General features: G+C 37.2%; 1 protein-coding gene across 1 annotated transcript in view; it reads left to right on the top strand.

The window, feature by feature from the left end:
- The window catches only part of btv (dynein cytoplasmic heavy chain beethoven), a 1,245,321-nt gene that overhangs the window by 777,339 nt on the left and 453,469 nt on the right, over positions 1-14,513 (top strand). The window contains exon 49 of the mRNA XM_090394552.1: positions 5,223-5,360. Coding sequence (XP_090250678.1) covers positions 5,223-5,360 — 138 coding nt within the window. The remainder of the gene's footprint in view (positions 1-5,222; positions 5,361-14,513) is intronic.

The following is a 14,513-nucleotide window of genomic DNA, read 5'->3' as shown; positions in this document are numbered from 1 at the left end:
GAAGACTTTGGTAAGAACATAGAAAATAAATATCAAGAAGGTGGCAGATATTCTGGAGGTTGTTGATAAAGCTCAGAAATTGAGGTAAGAGCAATGTAAAAGGAATTAGAGTTGATAAAAGTGACATGAAAACTGGAGAAAAAGATATCCTTGATGTATGGAATAATTACTTTGAAAAATTGCTAAATTAAACAAACAGTGATGACAGCACATTGGTAAAAAACATTCAACTGACATGCAGTCAGGTTGAATGTTGAATGTTTTCAAGTCATATCCCTACTTGAAATAGAAGCCTAGGAAGAAAAAAGGCTATATAATTCGATCCTCAGAACATGTAAGATTCTGCAGGAGTGGAAAGAATGGATAATGCCATTGCTCAAGGGTGCAAAGATTGATGTGTCTAACTTAAACTTATCATTATCACTGAAGTAGTTGTGAAGATTTTCAATAAAATTAGTAAGATCTTGTATACAGAAAGGGATTGGCAGAGAATCTGTGCTTTGCAATCAACTGCATGTTATTGTTATTAGGTGTTATTATTATGTGACACCTCCAGGGAGTCCAAAGACTCATTGAGGGAGAGTGTGCCACAGCATCAGACAGTTGAATCCCTTCCAACTACTAACCGCGCTCAAACTTGCTTGACTTTTTGCTGAGCCATTAGTAGCAGAGGCTCTTCCAATTAACCAACCTTTGCTATTTACTAAGGGAAAATTATGTTTAAGCAACTTGCTCACATTTTATAATAATGTTATCACTGAGCAAGGGGAATGGATACAGCATGAAATCTGTTGCATAAATTGGAGAATTTGTCATTGGATTATAAACTATTAACTGGGAAAAGAGGAGGGATGACTGACTAAAAGTAGTTTATGGGGAATTCGTGTCTGCAAGATTTAAGGTGATGAGTAGTGTACCATATAGATCATTCCTTGTTCCATTGTTGTTCAATCTTTACATTAATAACATTGAGGATTACAATATAGCTGCTTGCTGATGATGCAAATATAGGAATGGTAATTAGCAATGTTGCTGGAATTGTGGGCATGCGAAAATAGCTGTTATTTCAGTGCTAGTAAATATGAAGTCATGCACTTTGGTGTAATGACAATATATTGGCATTATGCCAGAAGAAACTGATCAGGCTAGGCATCTTTGAGTTTTAATAAATAGGAATTTGAAGTTTGAGACCATATAACAAAGATTGCAAATAACTCTGTGGATAATTGCTATGCTGAAGGATGTCATTTTTGCCTCTCTACAAGCTTTGATACAACTTCACTTGGACTGCTGTGTGCTTTCTGTTCTTCTGGTTGATGTAGTGATGTGCAGAGTCTGTAAAGGAGAGTATTAACCACCAAACCAGCCTTGATGTGTATGCATGTGAATACCTAAATGCAAAATGTCCTTTGGAGTAAATAAAATATTTGGGTACTATTGTAATAAGATACTAAGCTTATATTTTTAATATTATTTTATCCATGTGGTTATTTTGGGTGTTTAAAGATGATATAGGAATTGTGAAATACAGATTATGAAGACCAATTGAGTATTTGTAGACTGCAGATACTAGCAAGTGGATAAAGAGGGATGATATCATTGGTGGGACTTACCAACTTGTGAAAAGATACAGGATTCCAGTAGATGGAATTTTTTTATTTTATGGAGGGTGGGGGAGATAATGAGAGGGCATCCTTGAAGTTGAGAATGAATGCAGTGTAGAAGTGGGTGAGAGCTATATTTTTCTCTCTCATAGAATGGTGTGTACCTCAAGGACTCACTTTAGTGAGTACGGACATGGCAAACCCGAGGTACCTGATGCTGGACCATGCCTTACTTCACGTAATATACATCTGTTATATTATCTGTAGACTGGTCCCTCCCCGTTTTCTTTTCTCTCCTTTTTTTCTTTTCTTCTTGCTACCCCCCCCCCCCAATGCTATTAAAGTATTCGAGGGCTAGTAGTGAATCTTTCCTATTTTGCAGTGACTTCACTCCAAACTGCTAATATGGTTGTGCCTTATAATGTATTTCGTGCTGCATTGGTTTCACACAGAATAATCAGAGCCATGGTCAGGGCTTAGGAAGAGGGTTCCGTTTGAGAAGTATATTACAGTCTCCATCAAAAATCAGTAATATTGTGAATGAGCAACACAGCAGATATAAGATTAATATTAGAAGGGAATTTTACATTGGCACGTGGATGTTTCTGGTCTACAGATTGGCACTCTTGAGATTGTCTGTAAAGAGATGGATAGGTATAAGATTGACATCCTGGAATTACAGAGACCAGATGGAATGGAGAAGGTCACTTCAAAAGACAGGACGGTAAGCTAGTTATTCACGCGCTTACCAGATGGTGACAAAACATCATGGGTAGCTGTGATACTGAAGACAGCTCAGACAAGAAGCCTTCTTGGTTATAACCCCATTAATGATAGGATACTTTCTATTAGACTTAAGGCTCAACCTACCAATGTATTAATCGTGATAGTTTATGTACCCTACATGGATAGGCCTGAAGAAGAGAGTGAGGAATTCTATGAAAACTTACAAACTGTTTTGGACTGCCTACCAAGGAGAGACATGCTTTACATCTTAGGGGACTTAAATGCAAAACTGGGAAAGAGTATGAGAGTTAGGTCGGAGTGTGGCATGTTTGGTCTAGGTGAACGCAAAACCATGGTGAAAGACTGTTGGAATTTGTCCATGCTAACAGATTAGTTATTACCAATACCTGCTTCCAGAATCTACAACGGATCTATACTTGGATATTTAACATTGATGGGTCAAGGCACCAGATTGATTACATCCTGGCTATCCAGAGGTGGAGGACAAACATCTCTCTCTGATGTGCACACTTGTCCTGGAGCAGATTGTGGTACAGACCATCAGCTAGTAAGAGCCAAAGTAAGACTAAGACTCCAAAAACTTCCAACTCAGGCACATTCCACTAAATTGGATGTTAGAGTAATTCCTAGTGGATTCACAGAAGAAACATCAACTTGGTTGGATGATTTTCTGGAGATCAATGAGGAGAACTCACCAGAAATGCTTTGGGAAGGAATCAAGGTGATAATACAGGATACAGCCAAGAAGTCTCTTGGCCCAATAAGAAGACCAAGAGACCCATGGATATCAGGGAACTAATTAAAAGAAGCTGGTTGGAAAAGACAAAGAGACACAGGAACTGAAGAATATTAGAGATTACATAGAGAAGTCAGAAGAGCCATTAAGCAGGACAAGGAAATTTCTATACTAATAAATGTGAAGAGATAGAGTTCCAGACGAAGAGGCTCAATTATAAAAGGATATTTTATTTAGTTCATGACTTAAAACAAAATTTTAAGCCCAAATTGAATGTCATCAAAGACAGGAATGGAGCATTACTAACAGATGAAATGGAAATCAAAAACAGATAGAAAGAATACTGTGAGGAACTGTATAGTAGAGTGGATAAAGAAAATGTGGAGGAGCCCTCTCACTATGAAAATTTTGATTTGGAACCTCCTCCATTTAGGCATGAAGTTGAAGGAACACTTAAGCAGTTTAACAGCAATAAGGTACCAGGTGCAGATGAAATCCCAGCAGAGTTAATTAAGGCCACAGGGGATGGAGTATAAGAGTGTTTCATAGATTGATTACAAGAATGTGGGAGACAGGAGCATGGCCTAGAGACTGGAAGAAGTCCTGTTTTCATACCACTACATAAGAAAGGAGATATGAAAGCGTGCAACAATTATAGAATTATTAGTTTAGTATCTCATGCAAGCAAAATTTTATTGAAGATCATGCTAAATAGGATTGAAGCAGAGATGCCCGAGGAACATGCAGGCTTTAGGAAAGGTAAGGGCACCAGAGATCAGATACTTTGCATTAGACAAATCACAGAAAAATATATAGAATTTAGACTTCCTCTGGTAATGTGTTTCTTAGACTACTCTAAAGCTTTTTGACTATTCAGCATGTGTAACTGTGGAAAGTAATGAAAAGAATGGGTTTTCCTCTACACACTATCTGGTTAATAGCCAACTTGTACAGGGAGCATGTAGCCACAGTAAGAGCAGGTGTTGGAATGACTGATTGGCTTCAAGTTGGAAAAGGAGTTAGGCAAGGACGTTTACTTTCTCCTCACTTGTTTAGTATATATATGGAGGGCATCATGCATGAAGCATTGGATATGCTCAAGACAGGGATTAGGATAGGAGGTAGATTGATCAGTAATCTGACGTTTGCTGATGATACCTTTGTAATGACATGGAAGAACTAGTACAAATTCTTGACATAATTAACAAGATCAATAACAGAAGACTTCAACTAAATCCTAGCAAGACAAAGATTATGGTTCTCAAAGGAAATACAAACAGGGAAGATCTTGAGAAACAAGTTTACCTTAATGGAAAAAGAATTGAGGAAGTCAGCAAGTTTGAGTATCTGGGATCCATGATTAATGTGAAAAATTGCTGTTCAGAAGAAGGTTAGGAATGGCTAAAACAACAGTCAAAGACTTGTCTAAAATCTGGAAGGATGTATCTATCTCTCCATGGGAACAAAGCTGAGAATTTTGGATGCAGTTGTTTTTCCAACAGCGACTTATGGATGTGAGACTTGGAACCTAAAGAAGTCAGATAAGAAAAGGATATCTGCTTTTGAGATGTGGTTCTACAGAAGGCTGTTCAGGATATCATATACTGAAAGGCATACAAATGAATGGGTGTTAGAAAAGATCAGTAGAACTTTAAGGCTCCTTAAGGATATTGACAGAAGAAAATTAAAATATTTTGGACACATAGAAAGGATGGAAGGAGGACTTCTCAGAACAGTAATAGAAGGTAAAGTTCCTGGAAAAAGAGGAAGGGGTAGACCATCAATGAGGTTTATGGATGGTGTGTGTGTGTGTGGAGCAACTAATCTTCAGAGAGTTGAAGTCTCCAGAAAAGCAAACAACGGGAAACTCCGGAAAAGCAAATGGCGAGGCCTGGTGTGGCACATCACTGAGCATCAGAGTGACCATACAGCATCTGTGGATGCCCAGTGAACATATAGATAGATAAAATGGTGTGTGTGATTGGAATGATTGCATGTGAAGGTTAAAAAAATAGTGTGAATGAATTCAAGAAAGGTGAGGCAGTTGGTGTGACTCACTGGAGATCTCTCTCTCTCTTGATAATAATAATAATAATCAGTCCATATAGAAATGTTTTTCAATATTCTGATTGCAGGCTGGGGTATCAAAACTTAATGAAGCCAGAGAACTAGTGGACAAACTAAACTCTGAAGCAGCTGTACAAAGTAAACTTTTGGCAGAAAAGCAAGCTGAAGCAGATGATGCTCTGCGCCAAATTACTTCTAGTATGACTGTAAGTTACTATTGTTATCTGTTAATTAACAATAATATATATGGTAGTAACAATCTTATATAGGGCTTTCTGTAAATAAACAAGATATTCAGAACTTTAAACTGTAATTTAAAATATATACGTATGTATTTTTTTGTTAAAAATAAAAAATAAAAACATTTATACTAATACTTGTAAGATAGTGAGACTTGTATTAGGATTCACTAGATTTTCATGATGTCTTTATACTCTGGATTAGAGATAGCTTTAGAAAGTTTTTTTTTGAATTTAATACATAAATTATAATAGAAAAGAAAATAGATTCTTGATTTAATCCTTTATACTGGTGTGCACAAAGTTTGCATGTGAAGTATCTTCAGTTGGCTACTTGTATATAGAGTCAAATGACTTCACATCAGATTGCCCTAGTATAAGTGTATTAAACAATATGACAATATGCCATTTTGCTATTTCCATATGGAAAATATGACTTATACATTGATTTAGCTCTATCTCCTTGGGTCTATCTCCCACTGATGAGATTTAAATAAAAAAATTAAACACTTTAACAGATAGATACCCACTTCTTTCTTTTTTTTGCTTCAAATGATTTAACAGGGCTGGAGTAGGGGTTCTTGTTCTCCTCCCCTCTTTTCTTTGGTCATTCTGTAACATCCAAAGGGATGCAAATTGGAAATACTGTAGATGTGTAATAAGGTTTATAAATGTTTACGGTTTGATGAAAATTCTTCCAGAAATTCTAGCCATATTTATATGGTACCCACTACATTATAACAGCTGGATATTGGACTGTACCGAAAACCCCACGTTAGGAGGAATTCCCAGAAGTGGAAAAGTGGGATGTGCATGGTTAAAAATATGTCTTTGACCATGCTCAACCATCAGACATATGGGAAATTTTCGCTCCTCATCTCTAGGCTTATGTTTACGTGAATCAAGGTATTGGTTCTTGTCTTGATCGAATTTGTGTCTTTTTAACTCTTTTAAACAGAGTAATTCAGATAAAGTAATTCAAATATGAACTGACACCCATATGTCAAACCATGATTCAGTCTTACTGAAATTCACTACTCGGAACAAGTAGAAATCATTGACTGTAAGTGCCAGACCTTGGAGACTTCTGCCAGATTTTATATCAATCTTTTTAAACTCCACCCCCCCCCCCTTCTCCATGAACTGGACTTATATTACTTGGAGCTGGGATACTGGTCAAAATTCAAACAAATGGCAAGAACAGATTATTGTTGAATGAGAAAATGAACACTTTCCACAAAAGGAAAAAGTTGAAAGACCTGTATAAAGAGGAAAGCTAGTTCATATCAAACAAATGCAGTGGTATAGTATGCAGCAACATCATTAGAAACATCAACATAAAGATAGAGGCAGAAATAAGTGGAATAAAGAGATTTTAAAATAGGAATACAATGGCACTTAGCAGGTAGCCCTTCAGTTTTCTTCAATAGACAGGACAACATTTTTTTTTTCACTTACCTTAGTATTAAAGTTTCCCATCAAAGTTGTTAAGAGTCTCATTGTTATTTAATAGTTGGTCTAGTGTTTCATAAAATGCATCTGGTTCTTCTGTAGTCTGAGGTTGATGTATAAACTTGGATAAATTTCACTTTATCATGTCTGTTTATTCCAAGGTGGAGTTTGGCAAGCCTGTTATGATGTATTTTACTTCTTGTATTTGATGTTTTATTATGTAGCCAGTTAGAAAACGATTCTCACCATAACTATAGAGTATGTGTTTATTCTTTAGCCAAGCATCACTCAGCACAATGATGTCCAATTTTATCTTTTCTGCTTCTAGTAATATCGCTTCTAGTCTTGGTCTTGTTTGTCTTAGTAATGATCTACAGTTGCAGATATATATGTGTAATTTTTTTTTTTTTTTTTTTTTTTTTTTTTTTTTTTTTTTAAGCCCATACATGTGAGGTTGGTAGATCAACCTATAGTACATTAGTACCATATATGGGTTAGGAAAGAAGGTAGTTGTTCACATTTGATTTAAAAGTCTGCATATTGTATTCCTTGGGAAATGCATCAGGGGGAAGACTGTTCCATAGTAAAGCAGTTGCAGAGATGAAGGAGGAGAAGAAACTTGTTCTGAGGGTTTCAAGGTGCACTGTGAAGGGATGTTGAGCTGCAGCTGCATGTGTTCCAAAGAGCTTAGTACTGAGTAGGGGAATTATTGATGTTATTTCAGGTGAACATTTTCCATGGAAATATTTGTGGAAAACACATAATGCAGAGACTGATTCGTCTGTGCAAAAGTAGGGAGAAGTGAGTTGGTAAGAGATGGATCATTAATAAGTCTGATTGCTCTCTCCTCTCCTCAAGCATTTTGAGGGAGCTTTTGGGGGCATATGTGGGAGCAATATTCGATGGTTGGCCAGATTCATGATTTGTATAAGGTTAACACAGCTGTTCGGGGTGAAGTAACATCTTGAGCAAAGAGGAATCCTAGTTTTTTAGAAGCTTAGGATGCAATGGTTGTTATGTGTTTATGCCAGGAGAGGCTTGATGTCAGGGTAATTCCAAGAGATCTCAGATTATCTGGAAATTTGGGTGTTCTCAAAAATAATATTGGGAGAAAATTATTCTTTTTTATGAGATATTAGACAGTATACTGGTTTTATTTGCATTGAAATTGACTAGGTTATCTGAACCCCGTTGGAGGATGGCTTGGAGGTCTGAATTGAGGGCAGTGGTGGTTGCTGTTCTGTAGGTTGAGGTGAGTTGTGTGGAGATTTATAATAGGAAGAGGGTTGGTGAAAGGACAGAACCTTGAGGAACCCCAGCATTAGTTGAATGGTGAAAGAATAAGGAGCCATCCACTGCTACACGTGGGGTGCGTCCAGGCAGAAAGCTGGCAATCCAACTACAGAGGTCTTGAGATAGATCAAATGATGGCAGCTTGCTTAGTAAGCCCTTATTCTAGACCTGGTCAAATGCCTTGTAATATTAATAGATAGGTGCTGGGGGGGAACCCCCTTTCGAGTTTTTCAAAATTCAAAAATCATCAGAATTCAAGGAGAACCAGTCTGGAACTCGGGGCAGTTGGGCGGCATAGCCATCAGGTGGGGGGGGGGGGACAAAGCCCCTAGTGTGTGTGTGTATATATATATATATAATATATATAGAAAGTTTTTTACCTTGGGTTTATTATATGTTAAAGATACCTAGAAATTTTATACTTGGTTTTAATCCTTTTCCCAAGTAAACAAGACAAAGTTTTGCATGTGAAATATATTCATCTCTAAGCTACTTGTATATAGAAGCTATTGACTTCATATCACTTGCCTTAGTATGTGATCCATGATGCAATGCATAATGGGAAGGGTCACTACCCAGACCGGTTTCAACCTTTATTGAGGTGTGTGTTTAAGTAAAGACCTCTCTAAAAATTAGGCGATCCCCCAGACCACTCCCTACGAGTGATCAGAGGACCATCCAACTCAGTGTTGGATTCCTGTCACCAAGAAGAACTTCTCAGCGTTGGCTCTACCCAGTGGCAGGCTCACCCCCACCCACCCACTAGACAGAGCCATAATCTCAGCAGTGGCCCCACTCAGAGACAGGCAAAAACCTACCCCAAGCAGAGCCTCTCATACCTCAAGGAAAGGGGCCACTTCCACAAAAGCATCAGTGGGAGATCCAGAAGAGATACCAAGGTTGAAGTAATGCAGAAGTCATATATATCTCATATACAAGTAGATAAGAGGTGCTTGACCTTATTAATAAAAATCTCTGGATGAGAGAAAGATGTAGAAAGTTTTTTACCTTAGGTTTGTTATACGTTGAAGATTACCAAGAAATTTTATACTTGGTTAAATGCCCGAGGTAAAACCAAGTATAAATAATTCATTTCCCAAGTAAGCAAAACAAAGTTTTGCACATGAAATATGTATATGACTTCTGCATTATTTCAACCTTGGTATCTCTCCCAGGTCTGGCTCCCACTGATGAGACCTCAATATAGGTCGAAACCAGTTTGGGTAGTGACCCTTCCCATTATGTATTGCATTATACATGCCCAAAAGAGCAGGTGTGTGCTTTGCATTGTGGGATACATACTAAGGCAAGTGATATGAAGTCATTAACCTCGATATACAAGTAGCTCAGATGTGAATATATTTTACATACAAAACTTTGTTTTGCTTACTTAGAAAAAGGATTAAAACCAAGTCTAAAATTTCTTGGCAACTTTACCGTACGTATGTAGGTTAAAGTCGCCAAGAAATTTTATGCTTGGTTTTAATCTGAGGTAAAAAAAAACTTTCTACATCTTTCTGTCATCCAGAGTTTTATTAAAATGGTCAAGGCACCTTTCATCTTAATGTACATAGGTACGTTAAAGTTGCCAAGAAATTTTACACTTGGTTTTAATCCTTTTTTTTTTTTTTTTGTATGTGTGTGTGTGTAAAGAGGATAAGCAACGGAACATAGACTCCCACTGTACTCCTCCTGTGTTAAGGGATATCGTCCACCGTGAAAGACTGCAGAGAAATTTTGGGTTGGGTCAGGATGTAAATTGTAAATGCCCCCGAAAGCAGCACAGGGATCTTCTACCAGAAAGCCGTTTGTTGGTAGATTGTTGGACCAGTGTTCTCTCCATATGTCAGATATTGATGGCAGCGCAGCTGAAGATAGTTCGTCCATGGACCAGAGAGGCTTTCTGGATTTGAGGCGTAGACTAGGTGGGTTTATGAGAGTCTGATGTAAGGGCAGGAGTGGGTTGCTCACTGCTTTATTAAATTCCTTAATCGAAGCTTGTCTTCTCCGTATGTTTGGTGGAGCAATGTTAGATAGAACAGGCAGCCAGGAGAGAAGGTCCCACTAATTGTGCGCATGGTAGAGTTTAGCTGGGTGTCTATAATGTTAGCATGTGTACTTCTTTCCCAGACAGGAGCAGTATTCTGCTGCAGAGAATGCGAGGGCTAGTGCAGACAACCTTAGGACTTCTGCACCACAACCCCAGGTTGTTCCAGCAAGCCTTGAAATGATATTATTTCTAGTTTTAAATTTTTTGGAGAGGTTGATGATGTGCCTTTTATAAGTTAGGCATCTGTCCACGCTCACCCCCAAGGTATTTTGGATGAGGCTCGTGTTCTACCATTTTTCCACAGAAAGAAAGGTTGAGTTGTCGATTTGCCTCTGCATTGTACAAGTGGAATATTGGGGAAGCTGTTTTCATTGGATTTGGCTTCAAGTACCACTGCTTAAAGTACTCTTCCAGGGTGTTCAGGTCTGTATTCAAGGTTGATTCTAGGTTGGTAAAGGAGGTGGATTGATGTAAAATTGCTAGGTCATCGGCATTCGTATACTTGCTTGATCTGGTATGAGGTAGATCATACACATAGATATTAAAAAGTATAGGGGATAACACAGAGCCCTGAGGAAGACCGTTCTGAAGAAATCTGGGCCTGCTCTTTTTTCCACCAATAGGGACCCGGATCTTTCTGTTGGAGAGAATAGAATCAAAAAGTTGTAAAGTTTTTTTTACACTTTATAATATTTCCTAGTTTTAGGAGGAGGCCTGTGATCCAGACAATGTCTTAAGCATATGTTAGATCAATGAAAGTGGCTCTAGATTTAAGTTTCTTCTGGAAGCCTGCTTCAATTTGAGTTGTCTTGGCCAGGACCTGGTCACAGCAACTTCTTCCTGACCTGAAGCCAGCTTGTTCAGTCGGGAATGCTCTTTCGATGAGTGGTGAAATTCTTTTAAGCAGAATTCTTTCAAAGAGCTTAAAGGTGGTGCAAAGCAAGGAGATATGTCTCAGGTGTTTTCACATCATTTGGATCTTTCCCTGGTTTGAAATAATTGGACACAACAATTATTTTGGCTTCCCGTTGTCTGTGATCTATAATAATGGAATCTATTCTTGTAATCATTGATTAACTGATAAACTTCCGGGTGGTGTTTATGACCTTCTCCATTATTTTACAGACAACTGGAGTGAGGGAAATACACGGATAATTGTACCCCTCCTTTTTTTTTCTTTTTTTTTTTTTTAAGTGAGTTGAATATTAAATGTTGACTTGCTTCCTTACCATTAGGTAGATGACAGCTTAGTATAAAAAAAGTGTTGAGAATGGTATATACTTAGGTGGTATCTACAAGACCATAGAGATGATATAGGATATGTGTTAATTCCACAATACAATTTTTAAGTAAACTTGAAAATCATCAGAACCAGAAGACTTCTCTAGTATTTAGGTTAGTTAAAAATCTTTTGATGCATTTTGGTTAAATTCTACAGGAGGCATATTGTGCACTGTTTCTTGTATAGAAGTACATGATTTATGTTTGCCATCTACATCGGCGATAAAAGAGGAGAATAATGCCAGAAGATCAAATTCATTTTTAAGTGTTGTTTGATGAGTGTTACCTAGATAAGAGAAATTGCTCACTGACCTTTTTAAGAGACCAGATTGTAGTTTAACTGTTATTTGCATGGGATGCATGTTTGCTGCATTTTTTTTCTTTACTGAGTTTCATTTGTTGATGTTTTTTTTTTTTTTTTTTTTTTTTTTTTTTTTTGAATGAAGCTACTTCTTATATCAGGACACTTGCAGGTTTGCTGTATTTTTAGTTTGAACCAGCTTAGTATATTTGTTGGAAAACCAAGACTTAGATAGATTAGCAGAATGGAAAGTGAATGCCATCATCCCTACAAGATTAACTTCAGTTGTAATCTAGTCAAACTGCCATAAGAATACCAGTAATGCTCTCTTTCAACAACTCTGATGTGCACTTTCCTGTAGAAGGTCCATCCATCAGCCACTTTCAATAATGTGTCTATGAAAATCAATATGTCATTAAGTGTAATGATCTCCATCATTTATTGGTTCTTTTTTCTGCCCCCTGAAATTGTGGAAATTAATGTCATCAAAGATGACTTCAACATTTGGATAGCTGGAATGCAGAAATTTTGTGATAACAGATCAAACATTCATTATGATTTTTAGAATTTGGAGAGCAGTAAAGACAGGAGATGTGAATATTAAACAATGGTGGTAAGAAAACCTTAAGAGCCAGAGAGGGAGAGAGAGAGAATTGTGAATTTCACATTTATTTGCATGGAATATCATATTGCAAAAGGCATGTGTCATGTTGTTTAAAAAGGAATCATAGAGCATTTAGTTTGAACAGCTGATGTGTACATTGATGATTGTATCTACTATTTGATGTTTAGTTGAAAACAAGACATAAAGGTCTTAAGTGGTGATGTATATCATTTGTGGATCATGGAGTAAGCATGGCAAACATCCTTTATAGGATTTCAGTGTACATTATTTTTATGCCCTTAATGATGGTGACGTGGATGTAGAACTGACCTTGTTTAATAGCATTATGTGTTTTTAATAATCTTTTATGGCATTTTATGTTTCTTTTATATGCGTGCGTGTATGTGTGTGTTTTGGTAGCATATTATATTGTGTAAATTTTTATATTATTGAAAACTTTCTTTATTTTATACACTAGTGTCCAAAAGCTAAGGACGAACTAAATTTTTACTTGTATATGAAAAAATTTTCAGCATTACAGCCAAATGTGGACATAAATTTATTGTCAGCATACTAATAAATTATATTATACTAGACTGTGGTATAAATTTTATACAAATTAAATTGCAGTATGTTTTTGGTAAAAATTACCAATTTCCTCAGGATGTAGTTAAGGAATTAATGTACAGAAACCTATGCAGGTATGGAGTATTTCCATCCTGAACTGCAATGTAGCTCTTGCAACATCGTACCATGCTTAGCACCAAGTGATTCAGAAGTTCTTGCAGAAAACTGGCTTCCTCCTCCTCCTCCTTCAGAGCAAGGATAAGGTCTTATTTGTTTTCTGGAGGGGAATTTTGAATAGCTATATATCTTTCTATTACATCCTGAATGTGTTCTATGGAATTGAAATCTGAGGAGCATGCTTGCTACTCAATTCAGTTAATATCCTTGGCCTCCAGAAGTTCCTTCACTGTTCATGTACGATGTGGTGTGGTATTGTCATCCATAAAAATGAATTCTTTGCTTACAGCATCATGGAACAATCAAACATGATTTTGAAGAACTTCGTTGCTGTATCGTTCACCTCTCACAGTCCCTTTTTCCAGCACTTGTAGCTCAGTGTGTGTCCATTAAGCATAATGCCTCCCCTCTCCATGACCCCAGAACATCTGTATCTATCCAATGCATTCTTGCGATAGTAAGCAGTACTACTTTCATGTCAGATCAAGTGTCATCTATAATTGGAGTAAAGAGGAAAAACAACTCTCATCTGTAAAGAAAGCATTAGCCCTTGTTCAATTTTTATGGAATTTCATAGTCCCTTTTTCCCAGCACTTGTAGCTTGGTGTGGCCATTAAGCATAATGCCTCCCCACTGCATGATCCCAGAACATCCGTATCTATCCAAAGCATTCTTGCAATAGTAAGCAATACCTCTTTCATTCCAGATCAAGTGTCATCTACAATTGGAGTAAAGAGAAAAACAACTCTCATCTGTAAAGAATGCATTAGCCCTTGTTCAATTTTTATGGATACATCACCACTGAAAATAAACTCTGTGATGAGCTGTGGATAATTGGATGCAGCCCTTTGGGCATATAGGCCGATCACAGACATCTCAAATTTTGAGCTGATTTGCAAGCTGACCAGCTGTGGTGCATAGATTATGTTTTACTGTTATAACCAAAAATTTGTCTTTATGCTCCATGATAGAGTGAGGGTGACCTCTTAGCAGATGTCTGGAACACATTCCATTCATTTGAAATGCTGCTCAGAGCCTGGAGATTCCAAACTCTCTGGTAATATCAGAAATTCTGTAACCTTTTCCAGTCATTCTTTACTATGTAAAAGCATCTAGATTATGTCTTTGAGACATGAAAAACATCCACGTTTGCAATTTTATTCCTTCACAAAAAGAGCTTCCTTAAAATACAATTTGTATAGCACTGCCTTTTGCCTTTTATCCTGTTAAGTGCTACTCCATGATCCCTTTGTGCACAATTCAAAAATTTGAATGTGTAGACACTTTCTACTCAAAATTGTCAGGTCTACAAATTTCCAAAAGCTGATTTATCTGAATATACAGTTGTAATCTTCAGAAATAGTGTTCATCCTTAGGTTTTTGACACTAGTATGT

This window comes from Typopeltis vanoorti, chromosome 6 (assembly GCF_054136105.1).
Source record: "Typopeltis vanoorti isolate ZY-2024b chromosome 6, IOZ_Tvanoo_1.0, whole genome shotgun sequence".
In the NCBI taxonomy this organism is placed as follows: domain Eukaryota; kingdom Metazoa; phylum Arthropoda; class Arachnida; order Uropygi; family Thelyphonidae; genus Typopeltis; species Typopeltis vanoorti.
This window is presented reverse-complemented; position numbering and strand designations above follow the sequence as displayed.